The 24,394-nt window shown below is 37.1% G+C and overlaps 1 protein-coding gene across 10 annotated transcripts in view; it reads left to right on the top strand.

Annotated features, from left to right (window-relative positions):
- CACNA2D1 (calcium voltage-gated channel auxiliary subunit alpha2delta 1) overlaps window positions 1–24,394 on the top strand; it is a 502,406-nt gene that overhangs the window by 362,237 nt on the left and 115,775 nt on the right. For all 10 annotated transcript variants that reach the window (XR_006820510.1, XM_046020734.1, XM_046020735.1 and 7 more), the window contains exons 8-10: window positions 18,631–18,700; window positions 20,964–21,014; window positions 23,315–23,414. Coding sequence is in view for 9 of the 10 variants with exons in the window: in XM_046020734.1 (XP_045876690.1) it covers window positions 18,631–18,700; window positions 20,964–21,014; window positions 23,315–23,414 (221 nt within the window). In the remaining variant the exon portion in view is untranslated. The remainder of the gene's footprint in view (window positions 1–18,630; window positions 18,701–20,963; window positions 21,015–23,314; window positions 23,415–24,394) is intronic.

Below are 24,394 nucleotides of genomic sequence, written 5' to 3' on the forward strand. Positions count from 1 at the left end.
GAAAGCGTATTCTTCCTTACGTGGTTCTGTATCTACCCAAGTCACTTTTTTTTTTTTTTTATCTTGATTTATAATTTTTTTTCCCCTTTTTATTAATTTTTTCAGCGTAACAGTATTCATTCTTTTTGCACAACACCCAGTGCTCCATGCAAAACGTGCCCTCCCCATCACCCACCACCTGTTCCCCCAACCTCCCACCCCTGACCCTTCAAAACCCTCAGGTTGTTTTTCAGAGTCCATAGTCTCTTATGGTTCGCCTCCCCTCCCCAATGTCCATAGCCCGCTCCCCCTCTCCCAATCCCACCTCCCCCCAGCAACCCCCAGTTTGTTTTGTGAGATTAAGAGTCATTTATGGTTTGTCTCCCTCCCAATCCCATCTTGTTTCATTTATTCTTCTCCTATCCCCCTACCCCCCCATGTTGCTTCTCCATGTCCTCATATCAGGGAGATCATATGATAGTTGTCTTTCTCCGATTGACTTATTTCACTTTAAACCTCAAGGCCTCAGGCGCAGCTGCAGCTCTTGGCGTCTGGAGTCCGGCCAGGCTGCAGTGGTGCCGTGAGCAGATGTCTGTGTACTTGGGACAGGAGGTTATCATGAATCTTAAAACAGTTCTGAGATGAGGGTCCATCTGCTCAGCACGGACAACGTGTTGAATCGCAGTGGAGAATGGAATAGAATTTTTAGAAGCTCCCTGAAATATTTCTCCAGATTTCAAGTCAGTGTTGTTTTATCTGAAGAGTGTTGATGCTTTGCTTTAATCAGTGAATGGGGATTTGTTCAAATGAGTATGATGAGAAATAAAATGAAAATTCAAAGAAAATAGAGCTCGTGTAAGTATCCGGTTGGATTACTTCTGAGGGCATCTTCGTGATGATATGTATTCAGAGAAGATCAGTGTATTTTACACATGAAAATGAATGAGCCCTTTTTTTATTATCCTTTATTCTCACAAAAGAGGGTAAGGAGAAATAAATCAGGAACAAAAAAGAAAAGTAGATGATGTGTATAGATCCCAAGAACCTGTTGAAAAGACTAAGTGAAATGTCTGCTGGTATTTTTAAATTCACCTTTTAGAGCAGGCTGACAAGCACAAATGCTTTTTGCTTGATCTTTATGGGATATTAGGTAATTTGGCTTTAAACAATTGTGATATAATAGAAGATTTTTTTGTGAGACTGATGTTTTCTAAGTATTTTTAATAAGTAGAATTATTCACAATAAAAAGTCACACCAGTAAAAATGGGGTGAAATAGACATTAGCTAATCTGTAGCTTTATATGGCAATAACATTGAATAGACAATTATGTGGCCCTCCTCAGACTGAAAAGCACTCAGATTTGGTAGATATTCTGCATGGATGTGAATGCCAGATGGTAAGATCAGTAACAGGTCTTTTGTAGAAACCCAGTGAGCTAATCCAGACTTACTTTATTTTTCATTGTTGAAAAAATCATGAGTAAATAAAATAATGTTAGTATCTATGTAATATGTGATCGAATCCCACATCAAGCTCTCTGCTCATGGGGCCCCTGCTCCTCCCTCTCCCTGCTCTGCCTGCTTGTTCTCTCTCTTTCTCTCTCTGTCAAAAAAATAAATAGGGAAATTCTTTAAAAAAATAATAAATCTTAAAGTTATTTAGGTTTTGATATACTTTATGAAGTTTATAATTTTATATTTAGGTACTTATATCAGGTCTTACAAAACATTTCTAAGTGTCATTCTGAGACATAGTAATTAGACGCTTGGTGACCTATTCAGTAATACACAGATATAAGAATACGTCTGTCAATAACTTACAGCATTATATAGCTATAAAGTCTTCTAAAATATATTGTCTTGTTACAAATTCCATTTATGAGAAATTGATGGAAAGGTGGAAAAAGAAGAGAGAAAATTAGTGTAATAATGGAAAACCAAGAGCCCAGTACCAAAGGGAAATTGACGCCGAGAAAAACAACAGAGATAAAGATTCTAAGAGAAATAGGAAGGGGGAACAGAGGGAAGATTGCATTAAGAAAGGAGAGAGAAAATATGGGGTCAAGAGGAGGAAGGAAAGATAGGTTGAGTTACGAGCATTTTTTAAAGATGGTTCTTTTTACAAATAACAGCTAATTTTTAGCCTTATTAATTATCTTCTATATTCTTTCATTTTAAATGCTAATCAAAGGTAATAAATAGCTTTGATTTTTTTTTCTTAACCCTCTTCATATATTTTTAAATTTGTTGACATTTTTCCACTTTATCTTGGAAAAGATTTTTCAGTGTTTAATTTAGCTGAATCCTTATGATACCTCCATAATATTAGCCGTGGAAGCAACCCTCAGACTCTTGCAATACTTAATTTTTCAACAAAGGTGTGCCAGAAACTTGGTTCACTGAGTGACTGATGGCTTGAATTCATTTACCTGTTAGAGGAGGTCATTTAAAATGGCTGTCTTGACTGCTATGAAATACACTTGACGTAATTGAAATTTCGGTGATCTTTTCCTAAGTTCTTTTTATTTCATTTTGTTTCTGACTACCTTTTGACATACAAAAGCCGTACATGATGGGTACAGCTTGATGAGTTGGGAGATAAGTATACACCCCTGATACCATCGCTACAGCCAGTATTGTAAACCTATCCATCATCTCTAGAAGTTTCTTCCCACCATCTTGTTTGTTATTCTATGTTTTGTGATAAGAGGGTTAGCAAATATTTAAGTGTGTAATATAGTATTTTTAACTAAGAGTATTATGTTAAATAGAAGATCTCTAGGGTTTATTCCTCCTGCATAATTGAAACTTCGTATCCTCTGACTAGTACCTCCCCTTTGCCCACATGCCCCAGCCCCAGGGAACCACCATTCTACCCCACTTCTGTGACTTTGCTCTTTCAGATTCCTCATGGAAGTGGTATCATGTAGTATTTTTCTTTCTCTGTTTGGCTTATTTCCCTTAGTGTGATATTCTCTGGGTTCATACATGTTGTCACAAATGGTGGAATTTCCTCCCCTGCCTTTTTTTGTTTTGTTTTTGTTTAAAAGCTGAATGAATTTTTTTTTATTACCAATATAATAGAACCAAGTCTCTTTATCAAAGACATTAAGATAATATTAAAATTTAGAACTAAGCCACCATATTTGTGTTGATGCTGACAGGCTTTTAATAAATCCAACACTTTTTTCAAGTTTAAAGACTTATTTTTTTTTTTTAAAGTGAAGTCATTTTTAAAAATTACTCAGGAAGTCATACTTTTTTCCTCTGATCTTACCATTTTGATACAGGTCAGGATAAGGTAGAGTGGCTCATCCCTAATAAGTGTCTGTTAAAGTAAAGGTCAAAAATAGCCTTTAATATTGTTAATTATCTTACTATGAATGGAAATAGAATATATGTTACTTTTACGTAATTGGATTTTTATATAACAAGATTTATACCTCGGGCTTAGATCTCCCTAGTAGCTGTGAGAAACTGGTTGGATTTTCTAAATTTTCTCAGCCTTGATCATCAAATCTGGAAAACAAAACAAAACAATAAAAGCCACTAACTTCTCAGTTTATTCCCTGAAGGTTGCTACCAATGAGATAATAAACTGTAAAGTACTTTGGAAATAGAAAACAGTAGGCATTTTTACAAGAGTGAGTATCAACTAGAATAATTTTGCCTAAATTCCTTTTTGTCTTCATGTGAGAAATCGAAGAACATAATTGAGATTAGAGTCAGTTGACAAGGAAACTGAAATAGCTATCTGTTTATAACCCCTTCCACATTTCTAAGCAGTATCTACCAGTTAACACCACATGGTGGAGGTGGTCCAGAGATGAGGGTTTTAGCCTCTGGCCTTGGTTAAGACACTTCTCAATGGGGGTTCCAGGTAAAATAAAAGCTGCTCAGTTAAGTGTGAATTTCACACAGACAGCAAAGAATTTTTTAATATAGTTATGCAATATTTGAGAAATATACTAAAAGTATCTGATCTTTATCAAAATTCAGATTTAGCTGGGGTGTCCTATATTTCTTTCAGCAAGATCTATCAACTGTATCTGTCACGCTCTGAGTTTCTGCATTTGTAATACAGGAAAATCAGCTTCCACATTATGTCATAGAATTCTTGTGGGAATCAAGCAGAATTTATTAATCTAAGTGTAGAGATTTTATATTTAAAAGAATTATTTTGGGGCGGCCTGGGTGGCTCAGTGGGTTAAAGCCTCTGCCATAGGCTCGGGGGTCCTGGGATTAAGCCCCACATCGGGCTCTCGGCTCAGCAGGGAGCCTGCTTTCTCCTCTCTCTCTCCCTGCCTGCCTCTCTGCCTACTTGTGATCTCTGTCTGTCAAATAAATAAATAAAATTAAAAAAAAAAATTCTGTCAACTATCTTTTAAAAATTTTTTGCCACATGGGTGTCCGGGTGGCTCAGTTGGTTAAGTGTCTGACTTTGGTCAGGTCATGATCCCAGGGTCCTGGCTGTGTAATGTGTAATGGAAAGGACAGCCTATTGGGTGAAGAAGAGGTCTTGATGCATGTGGTAAGTTCTATCAGCAGAGTTGCTTACTTTGCCTAAGTCGTGTTATATCTGTGAGCCTATTTCATCACCAGTTAATTTGGGATGATGGAAGATGATTTCCAGCGCAGACACTAACATTACCTACTTAAATGTTGAGGCTTTAGCATTTGCGATGTCCACAGTCTCTGTTGTGGGACAAGAAGTCCTAGGACTAGCTTCGTGGCATAGCCGAAGCCAGAGCCCATGTCTAGAGCCATCTTCATTGAGTATAAGCTAACTGGAAAATCACTTTAATTTATGAGTGCCTTCCTTTGAAAGCTCATAAATGATTTGGATAAATGAACTTTAAAGCTATTAAACTGCTTTCAAGAGCTGTCAACTTTGTGAATTTTTACCCGTTGTTAAAGCAGAGGTACAAATTATTCATTTACCTGTTAATATCTCCTGCAAGTGTTTTAATGCCTGCTGTAATTGGGATTGTAATTAGGAATTAGTGGCTCACTGAAATGCCAGTGGAAGCAGTATTTACTCTTTTTTTCAGATAATTAGTTGTATTTGCAGAAAAAAAACCCAAAAATCTACTTCATTTTCATATGACATTTTCTTAATGTCTTATTAAGCACTTGTTCTTTCTGTGCCCTCCTTCATTTGTTCATTTCAAAACCATGGGATTGCAATAAAGTGACCTATTACTTGTTGAGTTAGTGTTAAATATACTTCCGGGAGACAATTCTTTGTTGTTACATCTGCAAAGATTTGCTAGAGTAAAATGCAAAAGAACCTGTGTGCAAAGTGTATGAAGTGACATATTTTTTCCTTATGGATGGTCAGTTGGTCAAGTGCAGAGCCTGAGGGAAAAGCAGACTCCCCACCGAGCAGGCAGCCCAACTCAGGGCTCGATCCCAGGACCCTGAGACCATGAGCTTGAGCTGAAGGCAGACGCTTAACCCACTGAGCCGCTTAAAACACTGAGTGTTTTAAAAGACCAAATTTTTCCTATCTGCCTGATACTTTAATCTAATTAGGGAGTCATCCTTTATATATCTTGAAATTTGGATTACCATACAGATCATTAAATGATTAAATGTCCGATAAATTAGACCGCCGTAACAATAGATTTGCTATAGGAGTTTTGAAAAAGGCAAAGTGATTAGAGACCAGAGTTATGGACTTGGTTTATGAACTATGGATTGAAAAATCAAGTTGAAGGAAAAAAGGCAAAGCCTAATTAGCAGGAAGAAAGGCACCAAGTGAGAAACGGAGATGAGCAAGTACTGTGAAAGGCTAGTAAACCCAGTTAATCTAAGAGTGTGCTATCAGATCAAAACTTTGATTAACGACAGATTACATGGCTTCTAATGTCAGGATTGTTTGGGATTTAATGTGTAGGAAAATACCACCGACATTCTGAGCAGTGGAATATATAGTAGCTGAAACTGTGTATTCTCATTGGAAGGAGAGGCTGTCTTTTTTCCATTGGACATTCTTTCCTGCTTTGTCGAAGATTAGTTGACCATAGAGTTGAGGGTCGATTTCTGGGCTCTCTATTCTGTTCCACTGGTCTATGTGTCTGTTTTTGTGCCAGTACCATGCTGTCTTGATGATGACAGCTTTGTAATAGAGCTTGAAGTCCGGAATTGTGATGCCACCAACTTTGGCTTTGTTCTTCAATATTCCTTTGGCTATTCGAGGTCTTTTCTGGTTCCATATAAATTTTAGGATTATTTGTTCCATTTCTTTGAAAAAAATGGATGGTATTTTGATAGGGATTGCATTAAATGTGTAGATTGCTTTAGGTAGCATAGACATTTTCACAATATTTATTCTTCCAATCCAGGAGCATGGAACATTTTTCCATTTTTTTGTGTCTTCCTCAATTTCTTTCATGAGTACTTTATAATTTTCTGTGTATAGATTCTTAGTCTCTTTGGTTAGGTTTATTCCTAGGTATCTTATAGTTTTGGGTACAATTGTGAATGGGATTGACTCCTTAATTTCTCTTTCTTCAGTCTTGTTGTTGGTGTACAGAAATGCAACTGATTTCTGTGCATTGATTTTATATCCTGACACTTTACTGAATTCCTGTACAAGTTCTAGCAGTTTTGGAGTGGAGTCTTTTGGGTTTTCCACATATAGTATCATATCATCTGCGAAGAGTGATAGTTTGACTTCTTCTTTACCAATTTGGATGCCTTTAATTTCTTTTTGTTGTCTGATTGCTGAGGCTAGGACTTCTAATACTATGTTGAATAGCAGTGGTGATAATGGACATCCCTGCCGTGTTCCTGACCTTAATGGAAAAGCTTTCAGTTTTTCTCCATTGAGAATGATATTTGCAGTGGGTTTTTCATAGATGGCTTTGATAATATTGAGGTATGTGCCCTCTATCCCTACACTTTGAAGAGTTTTGATCAGGAAGGGATGCTGTACTTTGTCAAATGCTTTTTCAGCATCTATTGAGAGTATCATATGGTTCTTGTTCTTTCTTTTATTAATGTGTTCTATCACATTGATTGATTTGCGGATGTTGAACCAACCCTGCAGCCCTGGAATAAATCCCACTTGATCGTGGTGAATAATCCTTTTAATGTACTGTTGAATCCTATTGGCTAGTATTTTGGCGAGAATTTTTGCGTCTGTGTTCATCAAGGATATTGGTCTGTAGTTCTCTTTTTTGGTGGGATCCTTGTCTGGTTTTGGGATCAAGGTGATGCTGGCCTCATAGAATGAGTTTGGAAGTTTTCCTTCCATTTCTATTTTTTGGAACAGTTTCAGGAGAATAGGAATGAGTTCTTCTTTAAATGTTTGGTAGAATTCCCCTGGGAAGCCGTCTGGCCCTGGGCTTTTGTTTGTTTGGAGGTTTTTGATGACTGTTTCAATCTCCTTACTGGTTATGGGCCTGTTCAGGTTTTCTATTTCTTCCTGGTTCAGTTGTGGTAGTTTATATGTCTCTAGGAATGCATCCATTTCTTCCAGATTGGCCAATTTGTTGGCGTAGAGTTGCTCATAGTATGTTCTTATAATTGTCTGTATTTCTTTGGTGTTAGTTGTGATCTCTCCTCTTTCATTCATGATTTTATTGATTTGGGTCCTTTCTCTTTTCTTTTTGATGAGTCTGGCCAGGGGTTTATCAATCCTATTGATTCTTTCAAAGAACCAGCTCCTAGTTTCATTGATTTTTTCTATTGTTTTTTTGGTTTCTATTTCATTGATTTCTGCTCTGATCTTTATGATTTCTCTTCTCCTGCTGGGTTTAGGGTTTCTTTCTTGTTCTTTCTCCAGCTCCTTTACGCGTAGGGTTAGGTTGTGTACTTGAGACCTTTCTTGTTTCTTGAGAAAGGCTTGTACCGCTATATATTTTCCTCTCAGGACTGCCTTTGCTGTGTCCCACAGATTTTGAACTGTTGTGTTTTCATTATCATTTGTTTCCATGAATTTTTTCAATTCTTCTTTAATTTCCTGGTTGACCCATTCATTCTTTAGAAGGATGCTGTTTAGTCTCCATGTATTTGGGTTCTTTCCAGCTTTCGTCTTGTGATTGAGTTCTAGCTTCAGAGCATTGTGGTCTGAAAATATGCAGGGAAGGAGATACACCAAGAGAACCTTGACCAGAAGGTCCACTATTGTAACGATCAGATGTGGGATGGTAAAGATGTGAACAGGGACCAAACAGGAATCAATTTCTTAAATTTTTAAAAAGATTTTATTTATTTGAGAGACAGAGAATGAGTGATGGGAGGGGCAGAGGGAGAGAAAGAAGCAGATTCCCCGCTGAGCAGGAAGCCTGACGTGGGACTCGATCCCAGGACCCAGAGATCATGACCTGAGCCAAAGGCAGATGATACTTAACCAACTGAACCCCCAGGCACCTCCCAAATAGGAATTTAAAAAGGAGACTCTTTGGATAGAAGAAAATGAGGATATTAGAGACGTTATAAAAAAATACATTGATATACTTATATATTGCAAAGTGATTACCAGTGCAGTGTTGGGTAACCCCTCCCTATCACCTCACGTAATTGCCATTTCTCCTTTGTGGTGAGACCACTTAAGATGCCCTTTCTTAGTGACTTCCAAGTAGGTAATATATTACTAACTATACTCACCATGCTGTACCTCCAGAACTTATCTTTTGACTGGACGTTTGTACCCTTTGGCCAACCTCTCCCTATTTTTCCCCCCACCCCAGGCAACCATCATTCTACTCTCTCTGAGTTCACCTTCCTTAGATTCCACATGTAAGAGAGATCATATAATATTTATTGTTCCCTGTCTGACTTTTTCACTTAGCACTGCTCAGAGAAGTGTATCAAATTAATGCATTGTTATATCTGAATTATATCTGATAAAACAAATGAATTTGGTGACAGACACAAGGTGTAAGTTAAGATGACTATAATGTTTAGTTTGAGTGGATATGAGAATGTTGGCACTGTACGCTGAAAAAAAAATACCGGAAGGATTTTTATTTGGGGAGTAAATTGGTAAGTTTGGTTTAGAACAGTAATCACACACACACACTCACACACTCACACACACATGATATTATCTTGAAATTCGCAGTTGATCCTGATTCACAGAGATTCAGTAGGCTTATTTTAGTTGCCTTTTGTATAGCTTCATCTCTTACCTCTCTTACCTAAAGCTGTCTTGTTTTTCACACATCAGGGTCGTAATAGATACCCATTTTGCAATCAACAATGGATCCAGTCAAGCTTAAATTAAGTGATCTATTTTATTGCTGACAGGAAAGAGTAGTTAGATACTAATATGAACCTGGAAGTTGCTTGTAAAACTGGATAGTAGATAACACTGTATATGAAATTTGAGAATAAGTCTTGCTAAAACGCTTCAGTTCTTTTTTAACGTCTGAAGGATCTCTCTCATTCTCTTCTTTCTTCTTTTACACATTGTTAAATTTCTATACTCATGCCACCCATTTTTTTTTTAAAGATTTTTTATTTATCTATTTGAGAGAGAGAGAGATCACAAGTAGGCAGAGAGGCAGGCAGAGAGAGAGAGAGGGAAGCAGGCTCCCTGCTGAGCAGAGAGCCCGATGTGGGACTCGATCCCAGGACCCTGAGATCATGACCTGAGCCGAAGACAGCGGCCCAACCCACTGAGCCACCCAGGCGCCCCATTTTTATATACATAGGAACATCTTTGCTGTGTAATTCATTTTATGTTCACTATATTTTATGGAGGAAAAATTAACATCTTTGTCACAAATTCAGGCACCTTTCTAAGCACTTCTGTTAGCTACACCGAATAAAATAAGAGACATATTATTATCAATTGTCTAAGAGGTATTGACTTACAAAAAACAGGCAACTTGTTTACGTAGAATCCATTTTTTTTGTTTTTATGAATATATCAATATTATCTCATTGGATTTGTTTGCTTACCAAATGGGAAACTTCTTCTGTCAGAGTTCTCATTTTTCTTATGTAGCACCTGCCTGAAATGATTCTTCAGTAAATCTTCATCTTTCTAGAACTTGTGTTTTCAAGCTGATTTCTGAGCCGCAGCTAATAACTACTTAGGGGCCATCTACATGCTTATGTCTTTGTGCACTGTTTACTGAATATTCCACTTAAATGCACAACGTGTTTCTCGTCTTCTGCTCCTGCTGATAGATAACCCTTTATGTTCAATGAAAATGTTTTCTGTATTGCTTTTCTGGCATTGGTAGAATTACCAGCAAATCATTTTGTAATAATGCTTTTGTTTTTTGAACTACAGTGATTTATCCTTGACTATGATACAGTCTATCTGTATGTGAGTTAGAGCTGCTCGTTTATCTCTAAGTTAGATATTCTGGACATACTACCCTAGTGATATCAATGGCACTCTCAAGCCAAAACAGGGATATGTGCACATCAAACCTCATGGCTTAGTAACTAAATTAAAATCCCCCCTAAATTGCATTAATTGAATCAATATAGTCAAGTATGGGTTGCAAGTTGGTAAAGTCGTAAGAACAAGCAAACAGCCTGTTGCCAAAGGAACCAAACTATTCTAAGAATTCAAATACTAGAAAGAGTAAATTTTGCTCTGGAGAAGTTCCCAGGTGAGAGAAAAAATTATGAACATGTTAGATTAAAATTCAATGCCAAGAGATAGCTTTATTAGCTAGATTAACAGGTTAGAAACCCAGTTTAGGTTATCAGTTCTCAAGTCAAATTACACAATCTTGGAATTGTTGACTTAATGACATCTGGCTCCCTGACTGCAGAGTTCGGATCGTCCGAAGACCTTAACCCAATGTCCATCTCCGGTTTTACTTACTACGTGGTTCAGCCTTGATCACGTACTCCTACATTGCCCCTTTCTCTCCTTTTGTTTGTTTTATTTTTTTATAACCTATTTTCAGATCTTCTCTTAATGTTTTAGTGTCAGAGCTCGATCTCTGGTCATAGGCATCTTACCTGTCATTTACATAGACTACAAGCACCACCTTTCATGTGAAAGCTTTCCCCTAAAGCAATCTTTTTTTACTTTTTCTCAAATTATTTTTCATTTATATTATAATAGCCATCAAATTTTATCTTCCTTCCAAATAAAGTCTGTATACATTCTTTATAAATAAAGCATTGTGGTGTAAGCAACTGCAGGTAGCAAAAGCTGGAGTGTGTGCATGTGTGTGTGTTTGTGTGGGCGTGCGGGTGTGTCTGTGGGCATGCATGTGTTTATGTGTGTATATTTCCCATATTACCTATGATAATGCCTTGTGCATAGTGAATAATAGATGTTAAATTAAGCTGGACAGATTAACATAACAGCTACTTCAGCTGAAAACAAGTATCCAAGTATAACTTAAGAGAATTGTTTCTAAATAAAGTGAAATAAGGGCAAAGCACAGATGGAAACTGTTAAGAAACTCAGTGTTGCAATTATCTAGGTCTGTGCCTATACCCCTTTCCCATCCTACTCCCCTTAATCTATGCCAGTGTTCTCCATGGGATTTCTGGAGTGACCTCGTGTAGTCCTTTTTTAGATGCCCAGGAAATTTTTACTGATGCTATGACAGCAGCCTGCATCATTGGCAATGGAGTAGGATGGGAAATGGTAGAATGTTCCAAGCCCTAGTCATAGGAACGTGCTTGTAGGCAGTGAAAATCTAAGCACATCGTCTATTCTATTTAAAACATCTCTCTATAATAAGTAGTTCCAGTGACCCAGTGATACTGTTTTCTAACATTCACATATGGATTACCTATTATGTGCCAACTTAGTTCTAAGTGTTATGTGTGTAAATCATTGACTCTTATCTATAACCCTTGGAAGTGGGAAATATGGACATACAGATGGGGACAACAATGCAAAGAATTGCACACAGATGGGACCACACTTGCTCTACAACTAATCTACCTTTAAGGTAAGAGTTTTACCTGAGAGAAATAATGCAGTCTCTGTCATGTTAGCCATTGTTTAATATAACTGAACCAATACTCTGATAGGGGTCAGAACTCTACCCCATTACACAGAGCATCCTTCCTCTCATTTTACTGAAAAAGTCTCAGTAATTCAAGCAATGAAAAATTTAGGTAGACTAGCACCAAGCTCATTTCTGAAGTTCTACACTAGGTTGATACCAATCAGACAAGAACATGTAAAAAAAAGACAAGAGGATAGCCTCTTCCTATGAGCTCCACTCATGAGTTCCACTGGAATGGCTTCCTACTAGTCTTGCTTTCTGCCTCCGCATCTCATCAGTGGCTCTGTGCCATCAAGCTTCAGTCATTCAGCATTTGAAAACTTGACTTGGGAATGAAAATTGTTGAGAGATCAGTTGCTTTTCAGACCTCTGTGTGCCCCTAAATTTAGTATTGATAGATGAAAGATAAGACATGAAAATGAACTAGAGTCTAGTAATATCAATATCTAAGCAATAAACTTTTGCTTCAGGGCCAAAATAACACTGTCCTAAGAAGATAGAGGAGTGTCAGAAAGAAATAGTGAAGGAGATTTCAGACACTCTGGAAAGTGTTCACTTCCTTTATGTTTAGCTCTGTGTAATGGGGTAGAGTTCTGACCGCTATCAGAGTATTGGTTCAGTTAATTTAAACAAGGGCTAACATGACAGAGACTGCATTATTTCTCTCAGGTAAAACTCTTACCTTAAAGGTAGATTAGTTGTAGAGCAAGTGTGGTCCCATCTGTGTGCAATTCTTTGCATTGTTGTCCCCATCTGTATGGTCAAAACTAGTTCGACACTATCATATTTATTGTTAAAGTGAAAAAGAAGGGGGAAATTAGTGAAAGGCAAATGGCATGACCCCACAGTTGTACATGTGTTGTTTTTCAAATGCTGTTGATGAGAATTTCATCACATGGCCCCATTGTGGAAAGAGAGACGGAAAAATACAGTTTTTAGTAGGTAATCACCTAAAACTTGGAAGGTACTATTACTAGAAGGATGGAGAATAGTATTTTAAAGCCAGGAAACAAAGCTTAGCAGGAGAGGAGAGCCAGAGAAGTGACAGGGAAGCTACAGGTTACAACAGATTTGTGAACTCAGCCAAGCCCTGTGGTGGCAGGGCCTAGCTGCTACAAAGACGTGTTTTAGACAATTCTCATGTGTATGGGCAAAAAAACTCGAGGACTGTATTTGTGACTAATTGTATAATAGGTTATTTTAGTTTCTGTTCTGTGGAAAGTGTAAAGCATTCCAACAAAGGGTTTTAATGTAGATTTTTTTTTTTTTTTTGCACCCATGCTGTTGATTGCTAATGTAATACTCTGATCATGACGCTGAATAAATGTGTCTTTTTTAAAAAAAAAAGAGAGAGAGAGAACACAGTGGGGAGGGGCAGAGGGAGAGAGAATCTTCAGCAGATTCTCCACTGAGCACAGAGCACAAGGCAGGGCTCTATCCTGTGACCATGAGGTCATGACCTGAGCTGGAATCAACGGTCAGACGCCTATCTTACTGAGCCACCTAGGTGCCCGAGACTAGAAATCGTTTTTTTTTTTTTTTTTTAAGATTTTATTTATTTATTTGACAGACAGATCACAAGCAGGCAGAGAGAGAGGAAGGGAAGCAGCCTCCCTGCTGAGCAGAAGAGCCTGATGTGGGGCTCAATCCCAGAACCCTGAGATCATGACCCGAGCTGAAGGCAGAGGCTTAACCCACTGAGCCACCCAGGCGCCCCTAGAAAATCATTCTTAAGTCCAACATCTTTTTTTTTATATTTGCTGATTTCTGAACTTAGCCCATCTTCATCTCTCACTTAGAGGTCGTTTACGGGAAACGTCGCTAACAACAGAAAACTCGTGTTAGAGTAGTGGACGTTACTTATATTTTAGTTGTCCATCTGTACTTATGGCCAAGGTTGCTAGCTGCCTGCCAAAGTTGTGTCTTCTCATTCCGCTGTGAAATTTTGTCTTTGCAAATGACTTGTTAGACTTCCTTTGTATCTACCCAGCACCAGTAGTATATTAGTGGGAGTAAGAGGTCTCCGTTCAAGCCTGGGATTGTTAGGACTTGGGTGTGCCTTCTCCACACTTCCTGGGTGACTTTAGAAACCCAACGCTGAAAAAGACAAAAGTGCTACCTGTTCTAGGTCATTGAACACCATCCTGTAGCAGTATCTGTGCCCCTGGAGCTAGTAATATATCACTTAGACTTCATATGAGTAAGAAATAAACTTTGTGCTAATAAACAGAAGATTTGAGATTGTTCAGTAAGTTATTTTGTATTACTGTAGCTGATAGGGAATCCTTTCCATGTCTTGGGTATTTCCGAGGTTGAAAGTTTTACTGGAGAACGGAGCCCAGCTTGTAACACAGAATCTGAAAAGACCAGCTATTTGCCTTTCTAGATTCTCTGGCATTTTTATGTTCATACATAACCCTCAGTCTGTTATTGAGACTCATCCTGGACCTTGATATAGGAGCCATGATATGAGTTAGGGAATGTGGAGAATTCATTCTGGGACAGTAGTATTTGGGCAGCAACACTGAGATTCCTGTGAACTATATGGTACACATTTATTGAATTAATTTGGGTTTAAAACCAGTCCAAATTCATTATCATGGCTTAGAATTAAGAAGCATCACTAATAATCCATAAGAGTTGACTGAGATGAGCTTAAACTAATGATCCGCATAAAACCAATTAGATCCAGCCGGTAGGACCAGGGTTGGGTTTTAAAGTCATTTTTGAGTATGTGAAGTTTACTTTTTTATATGTGACGAAAAATGTAAAATCGGTTAGAGTTAGAAAAATGTTGTTGAACTCATTAATGGCAAATGCAGTTAGCTGTCATTTGAAGTGGCGTTTCTTTCTACCAAAAGAATTAGCCCTCAGTTCATCATTACGTGCTTTATTATTTCCTAGCAGCTGACATGAAAAACTGTACCCTCATATTATTATTAGGGCATTTTAACCAGAAAATGGTTCTACAATCTGCATAGTTTCTCAAGAATATTTCTCTAACCCATATTTCAGTAATTCTGTGTAATCGTACGTTTAAGTACCTTTTGAAATCAGTGATTCAGTAAGTTGCATAGCTCTCCTCAAGTATCATGTGAAATAGAATTGTAGTCTAATAGACTTAGCCAGAGACGTTCCCGCAGTTCATTTTTCATCAGAGAAAATATTCTCATAATCAGTCATTCTCACCCTTAACAATGGCAGTCAGAAATAAGATGCCTGCTTTTTGGACTCCCCTCCTTTCTCCTATCATCCCAAAATCCTAGTGGAAAGCAAAAGTCACGTACAATGAACACTATTATGCCTTCTTACAGGAATTTTAGAAGCTCCAGTTTCTCTCAAAACATGCAGCTTTCATTATGCATCATTAAGAAAGTGGCTATCTCGGGGAATTTCAGTGTATGGTTATTATCCTTTTACTATTTGACCTTTTGTAATTCTGAGCCTCCATAAATAATGTACCGCTTAAACGCCACAATGGGATTTTACAACAAATTAGTGATAACACAGAAGAAAATACATTGTTTACTTTTACCATAATATAAATATATTATTTAGTATAATCAAGGGATATTTCCTAATAGTAAATATCTCAGAAGACTTTTAAGAGAATGTTATTAATATTTTTAAACATAAACCATCTAATTTTATAAGCCATATTAAAATTGAATGGTCTGACTCATACTGTAAATTGCAAACCTTTTTTCTGTCTTTAAAGAAATATACCAAATGTATGGAGCATCGTACTACAAATTATGCTGAATTTCAATTAACAATTATAGTGAAAACAAATTCTAGATGAATGTCATGTGCATCCAGAAATCTAATTTAAACATGACTTTCAAATTTCAGTTTTGTTAAGTTACTTGTCAAATTTACCGTTTAACTACTTCCGGCTTATGGTGGTTGTGGGGCCTTTGCAGGGTTACCTGATGTCCCTTCTGTCCTCTCTCCCAGTCATTTATAATAGTCTGAATCCAATCAGGAGAGAGAAAACAGTATTTTGGACAGGGGAAATGATCTTTTTTGAAAGTTAATTTTTTGAAGTAAGGAATTATTGTCATAGGGGTTGGAGTAATGAGGGATTAGCTCTAAGTACCAATCACTCTGAGTAACACAGGACTGCCGGAGAGAGTATGATATGATGTAATCTGTAACAGCAACTCCCCCTGGACTTGAGATCGCTGGAGGAGGCAACCTCAGTCTCAGGTGCCTCTGGGCTGAGATCCAGATCTTGCTTTTTTTTTTTTCCCCCTTAAGATTTTATTTATTTGAGAGCTATACCATGCAGCCTGCATGGGCTGGGGGAAGGACCAAGGGAGAGGGGGAAACAGACTCCCCGGCTGAGCAGGGAGCTGGACATGGGGCTTGATCCTGGGACCTGGGACCATGACCTGAGCCAAAGGCAGACATTTAACCCACTGAGCCACTTAGCCCACTTAGCCCACTCCAGATCTTATAGGAAACACTTCCATGCCCACCAAGTGACCAGAAGTTGCTATGATGTCTTGCTAGAATGGTTTGCTGGTAATTCATCCTTTAGGGTCCAAAATGTCTCCTTGGAGGCACTCTACTACAAAAGTAGTCAGGGAGTACTGCTGGCCATTTTTTTTTTTTTTTCTGGAGAGTCTGAGAGCGCTCCAAGACCTACCCAAGCTGTAATAGTGGGGGTGTGAGAATACAAGGCACTGTAGAAGCCAGACACCAGGAAAGCCTCCCATGACCAGAGAGCCTTTGAGCAAATGAATCAGAAACAGGAAGCAAAACCCCTTTTCTCATTAAGTGTCTCTCTGTCATCATCTGCTGACAAAGCTTAAAATTGTGCTCCTTGGTGAGCAAAAAATATTTAAAGAGCCCAGATCCATTTTCATAGAGCAAGATAAATGGGTGAATTTGAAGCTGAGAGGCAATAAATGTATACAACCGTCAAAATGTACTGAAAGGATATCATTAGTTTAAATTTGTAGTTATCACCTAGACCCTGGCTTGGGGAGTCAGATATTGTAGAGGACTAGTTGAACGTGAACTGGCATGTCTACTGCATGCTTGTTGCTTTATTCCAGGGCTCCCACAAAAAGAAAAAGTGAAATGTTACCTCTCTGGCTCTAAGTTTTTGCAAGTGCAGATTTTAGGAATAACAGTAATTTTATCATTTCATTTGCATTGACTATATTGTAAATGATTGTTGGAAGAGGGCTATATTTAAACTGTTTTATATAAATGTGATTAGCCCTTTAAAATGAATGTCATTTATTTTTTTTTTTTTAAGATTTTATTTATTTACTTGACAGAGATCACAAGTAGGCAGAGAGGCAGGCAGAGAGAGAGAGAGGGAAACAGGCTCCCCGCTGAGCAGAGAGCCCCATGTGGGGCTCGATCCCAGGACCCTGAGATCATGACCTGAGCTGAAGGCAGAGGCTTTATCTCACTGAGCCACCCAGGTGCCCCTGAATGTTATTTTATAATATAGTTACTAATGAGAAAGAAATTTTGTAGGTAAGGAAAGACTCAGAAGTTATCTATTTTTTGACGTAACCTAATTGGCCAAATTATTGTACTTGGCTGATAAACCTGATTCACGGTACAGTTTTCCATAATTTCCATACTTTTCAGTAGGGAAAAGGGCAAAATAGATTGGGAGGCATAAGTCATGTGAATTATTATAGGAATTTTCCTAAGAGCCATGTGTTCAAGGAGAGGGCTTCTTCAGCGTAAAATGATCATCTGATTTATCAGCTTTTATTATTATCCATTAGGTCTAAGGAATATGTGTGTGTGTGTGTAAAGCATTTAATTTTAATTCAAGTGTAGATTTGGTTAGAATAAGTGTAAATTAATTGCATTTAAAAGCAATGCAGTTAACATTTTTCTGATGATTGCAAAATGATAAAGGCTCTGAAACTAACACAAGATACTTGAATTTATACTTGAATTACCTCAAATCACTCAAATAAATTTAAGGAAAAGACTTTTCCATGGATTTATTTTAATTTTACTTTAATCACAAATGTTCTGGCCGTCGTTGAATATGTGAAGACTAAGATTAAAGAAATCATGCCTTCATGTAAATAACAATTCAAGAGAAGATAATTGAATAAAAGTATAAGGATCAAATAATTGAAAGTATAATTTCCATTAGTGGCAGGTAATTTTTCTTTTAAGGTAAATGTTGGTGTTAGTAGAGAGGAGATAAGATGTATAACCTCTGGACACCCGAAAAAGCATGTAAAGTTAGCATCCAGAAAATCCCTATGTGTACAAGTTAGTTATAACATAATGTGAAAAAAGAAAATTGACTTCTGTTAACTTTCTTTTATACTGCTGCATTTTTTTGCCATTTTAAAAAAGGCTAAGGGTGGGGCGCCTGGGTGGCTCAGCGGGTGGAGCCTCTGCCTTCAGCTCCTGTCGTGATCTCAGGATCGAGCCCCGCATCGGGCTCTCTGCTCAGCAGGGAGCCTACTTCCTCCTCTCTCTCTGCTCGCCTTTCTGCCTACTTGTGATCTCTCTCTCTGTGTCAAATAAATAAATAAAATCTTTAAAAAAAAAAAAAAGGCTAAGGGTATATACATTGAAACGCCCATTTTAACTATTGCTGTGGAATGTTTCAGTGGAGTTTTATGAATTTTGAAAATATCTTTCTAGATCATACCTACTATATTGATATCATTTCTCTGTTTTTAACTTAATTTCTCTTTCTTGTAGCTTCTCCATGGGTTGATAACAGTAGAACTCCAAACAAGATTGATCTTTATGATGTACGCAGAAGACCATGGTAAGAATTTTTAGGTAGTCATTAAAAAATGAACTAGACAAAAGGTGGCCACATTTTTTGTGAAAAAGCTGAAAGGATTTCCATTTTAGAATGAATATTGTCTAATTATTTTAAAGAGCTAGTGAGGTTTTTTTTTTCCCCAGCTAATAAATAAATACAGTTAAAATTCAAGACGGTGAGTTCAAGTGAACAATAATAGTGAAAATTGTTGAAATGATTTATCAAATGATTTCAAATGGACTAGTTTTTTAAGTTTTATATTCAGTGTCCCTCTCTAAATCTCTTTTAGCTAGCAGGGGTTTCTATTGAAAAGCTCCCAGTTTGCTTGGAGTAGCGCTTTAATGAAGTGTCTCCATAGAGTAGAAGGTGGTTTGCCTCTGGCAGTGAACTAATGAGAACTGGCCCCAAGGTACAAGCTGCCTCTAGTCATGGTCACATAGCTTAGGTTTCATTCTCCCAAAAGGAAAGCTGCTTTGTTCCTCACTACTAAAGCAACTCTTCTCCTAACATGTACCTCGAAAAATAGCGAATAGCTCACGATTGCACTCACTTGGAAACAACTATTAAACTTGTGTGTTTTATTTCCATTTTTAAAAAATGTATTTAATGTGAGGATTGATCTTTTGTAAGTGGGTTCACATTTTATACAGTACACTGCTTTGTAACCTGTTCTTTCATGTCAATACCTTCGAGTGCTTACGCATGAGAGACATGCTTAACGTCATTTTAGAATGATTATATGGTAACTTATTTTGAAAATCCCTGACTATATTGGACATTTAGATTATTTCTACGTGGGAGGGTTTAAACAAATTCCAAGATGCATGATGATTGAATCGAAGAAATATATTCTCGACTTTTAAAATGTCCCGTTAACCATTCCAGTAGCGATTTACGTGAACACCAGCCATGAATGATAGTATCAGATATTATTAATCCACATAATATTTTTGTTAATATTTCTCCAGGTGTGGTGGCCCTGGAGCTATGGGTTGTTGAATGGAGGCCGAGACTGGGATATCATATAGATCACATAGATTGGGTTTAGGAACTGTTGTTTTGGGGGGGGACCTTAGAAGCAAGGTACCAACCTACTAGCCTGTCCTCTCATATTCCAATGGGGATGCATGCCTGGACCACTGTAGATGCTGGACATGAACTGGATTTGTCTTTCATTGGAATATCCCGGCAAACCTACCCCTTTTACCTTCTTACAGAGAAACGGACTTGGGTGCACGTTATAAACTCTGTTTCATGAACACGTAGTCCTGAATAGATACTCACTGTGTTGGATGTTGTCTGAAAATGAATTGACAGGTTTTCCGCAGGCTTCTGAGAAGTTAGATTCGGTCTTGGGCAGAGAGGCTTCAAAGATAATTAAAAAGTTGAATTCAGGTTTACCTCTTCCTGTTGGATAAATCAGAACACCCCCCTCCCCCTGCCAATCAGGCTGTGGCCAAGCAGCATGAACTTTGGGGGATCACTCATCTGTAATTCAGTTTATCTCTACAGTGGGGCTGGGGGGTCAATGTGAGAATCCATGTTTTGAACTGGTTCTCCAGGTGACTCTCAGACACTAAAGTTCTGAGAGGCACCACCTGAAACTCTTGGTAATGTTATACATTACTCTGTTTTCAATTACTTTATCATTACTTTGTATTACCCCTTAGTATTTCTTCTCTGTTGATAGTTGTTTTCTCACATTCCTAGACCACTTAGCTCTTGCTGTGTTTATTTTCTGCATTGAAAAATAGGGTATAATCTTTTAATTCCTTAGAGTGAGTTTTAAACCCCATGGTCAATAAACTGAAGTTTAGGATATTAAATATCTATAGGATATATATATATATCTTTAGGATATATATATATATATATATATATATATATATATATTTAGGATATATAGATACACACACACATATTGTGTGTATATATACATATATGTATACATATACATATATATATTTTTTCCATATCCAGGAGGTAATTTCTTTTGCTTCTAATGTTAGAACACATATCTTGATCTTTTGTTTTATCTGTGAAACATATTCTGCCTCTGACATCTCTATTATGTTAAATGGAGCTTTCTAAAAATTGACATTGTAGAATTGTGAATGAAAGCACATTGCCTACTGAGATAGAATGGAAGTAGGGCCCTACTTTTTTAAGATGATCTAAAAAAAATCAGTGAATACCAGTTCAAAACATATCAATGTTTAATAGTTTTCAAGAGAAAAAAGTATTCATATGGTCTTTGTTTCAGGTACATCCAAGGAGCTGCATCGCCTAAGGACATGCTTATCCTGGTTGATGTGTGAGTAGTTAAATATTCTCTCTTTACATACTGAAAATTTAGGGAAGATAGGAAGATACAGTAATATGTTGGAAGTAGGTTGGGTTAAAAAAAAAGAGAGAGAAATTATGATGACTTTATATCCAGGGAAAAAAGCCATATCAAGATAGTAACAAAACAAAAATTAGCCTACAGAAAATAAGAATCTACATTGGAATTGAAAATTATGGCATATTTCTAATGTCTGAACTTTCTGAAAAATTATTCTTTTGTTTCAAATCTTTGCTTTACATTTTAAATAGGATAAAGTATTTGGTTGCTAAAACTTAGTTCCTGCTACCAAAAAAAAAAAAAAAAGTAGTTGGCATTTAGTTACAAATGATTCAAATAATTTGTAGGAATTTAGCCACAAAATATATAAATTTCAAATATATTAAAAGCCAATACTGGGACTTTTTATTTAAAGGGAAATGCTTGTATATAGGAAGGAATTGCATGAGTTTTTGTATTGGTCATTTTATTTTTTTTTTACATCCCTTCAAGTTAAGGGGTATGTGTGTGTAATCTTCTAATAAAATTTAAGATGAAATTGTAGAATATAGAAAATAATAAGTTTTTAAGAGCAATGCCAAGGAGTTAAAAACAAGAGGTATAAAATGCTTATTTTCCTTGAAACAGAATCCAATGTTTTGTACACACCTAAATCCACACCACAAGCTAATGTCATTTGAAAACATTTAAAAAATGATCTGAAATAAACAAGTTAAAACCCTATCACTTAGCCTGAGAAAGAGAAGATAAAGGAATTCAACATGTTAACTTACATGTTAATTCCCATTTCATTTCTTAAAATACATGTAAATCAGAACATATTTTAATTAAATTATTATGGAGTTATATGCTAATCCTTGATATTCTTCTTAAGTATCAACCTAAGTGGTGAGTCAATATGTTATAATCTTTTTGGATATGTGATAATTCCCAGAAATAATTCTTCATATTAAAATTTTTGGAACCCACATGTGTATTAGAAGATTAGAAGTGCATATCAAGTTCAAATAGCATTTTTAAAAATTATTTCAACAAACATGTATGGAAGGTCTCCTTTATACAATGTGATAATGTAGAGACAAAGATGATTAAGATGTCTCTCAAAGGTAATTCGTGTATTAGTGAAACTTAACCATATTCCCAAGTAACTAAAATAATTGTAGAAGGTGATAGACGTAAAGTATGACCCAGTCCATAGGGAATAACACTCTGATTGAAAGTGTCAGAAAAAACTTAACACTAAAGAAGTAAAATTAGAATTGATTTCACAAGGTGGGCATGGGAGAGGAGAGGAAAGAGAATGGAATTTCCAGTGGTAGAATTGACAGGAGCGAAGTGACATAGGTGAAAACATTTGGGGGCACTGTATTGAGCAGAAGAAAGGAAGGAAGGAAGGGAATGAAAGTCTTTGAATACAGGGCTCTTGTGATCACTGGCTAGTTAGTAGGTAACTATGAGCTATTAACAGTATTAGCTCAAGGTGTATTTCTAGAATTTTCACCTGTTTGCATGGCGAGGAGTAGAGGCTAAGAGTTGGATGGAGGGGCTGTTACCCAAGCTCAGGGTCTTCAGGTAAGACGCACCGGACACAGGGTGGAGAGAAGATGGAGAAGAGGCCACCTCTTTGGGAACTGAGAAATGGAATGAAAAAGGGAAGTTGTCTGAAAGGGTGAGAAAGTTGAGAGGAAGGAGGTAATTGGATGACTAAAATCCAGCCAGATGGGTACCAAGATCATTAACAGGGAAAAAAATGTGTGTAAGAGTAGTTTTCCATTCTGTATATTGACCCTGTAGTTTTTTAACAAAGCCAGAAGTCTAAAAGTGGGGAGAAGTTGAGAGCTCTAGAGATGAAGAAGGGTTAGTTGTCTAGAGGTGAGTCCCACCGTGAGATAAGTTTGCCGAGCATCCGTAGAATATGTAGAGACGAGAGAAATAAAGACAAGAACCCTTCAACCTGGCTAACGGAGCTGGTGTTTGGTATCTATTTCTTCAATAAGTAAATGTGTCATGAGTATCCATAATTTCTTAAAATCATCCCTGGACATGCAATTTTCATCATTATAGTTAGCAACATATACATTCTGATGCTGATAGGAAGGATCCAATTCCTTATATTTCTACTCCATCAGAAATGTGACTTTCTTCACTAATTTTTGAAGGTAAAATTACTTAAATATTATATAAATGACCTAGAGTTAGTGGGAAAGTTTCCTCTTGTCAGGATGTGGGGTGCTGCTTCAGTATGTGCTCATGGACCCATTGTTTTATAGGAGTGGAAGTGTCAGCGGATTGACACTTAAACTGATCCGAACATCTGTCTCCGAAATGTTGGAAACCCTCTCAGATGACGATTTCGTGAATGTGGCTTCAGTAAGTATAAGATGACTGCATTTTTGTGGAATTAATTCTGCAATTTCTATCTCCCCTGATTTTAAATATTTCATAGTGTTTTATCACTGGTAGGCTGAGGTAGGTCTGATCTATTACAAAGCTGTCTTACTGAGCAGTTCTCTGCTAGTTGCTAATTCTCCTATGCTTCCATGCCAAGGTCCTTTTTGAATGTCTAAGGCTTTTCCCATGAGTGAAGTAATTGAAGTAATAATAAAGAAAAAAACACGGCAGATATTCTCCCCTCACACCAAGGAGCTTAAACAGGTGACATGAATCCTGTACTTGCTGTTATCACTGGAACTCCTAATAAGTAGCAGCTTGGCAGTATCATTAGATGGCAATTTTCTCTTCATTATACTACTCATTTTTCACACTGGACATGTATCCATAATGTATTATGGTTTTTTAAACTGAAGTATAGTTACGCTACACAGTGTTACAGTAGTTGCAGGTATACAACATATTGATTGAGCAATTCTCTACGTTATCACAATGATACGTGTTGTCACCATCTGTCACTGTACAATGTTATTAAAATATTGTTGGCTATATTCCCTATTCTGTACTTTTCATCTCTGTGACTTATTTATTTTATAATAGGAAGTTTGTCCTTCTTAATCCCCTTTATTTTACCCATTCCCCCCTACCGACCTCCCTTCTGCAACCACTGGTTTGTTCTTTGTATTTAAGAGTCTCTTGGGTGTTTGTTCATTTGTTTTGGTTTTTAGATTCCACATACAGGTAAAATTATATGGTGTTTGTTTTTCTCCACCTGACATTTCACTTAGCATAATACTTTCTAGGTCTACCCATGTTGTCCCAAATGGCAAGATTTTTGGGGGGGGGGGGGGGCTGAGTCATATTCCAGTGTGTGTATCTCACTCTGTCTTTATCCATTCATCCTTTGGTTGATACTTGGGTCACTTCCATATCTAGCTTATAATAAATAATGTTGCAGT

Source organism: Meles meles, chromosome 10 (genome assembly GCF_922984935.1).
Source record: "Meles meles chromosome 10, mMelMel3.1 paternal haplotype, whole genome shotgun sequence".
In the NCBI taxonomy this organism is placed as follows: Eukaryota; Metazoa; Chordata; class Mammalia; order Carnivora; family Mustelidae; genus Meles; species Meles meles.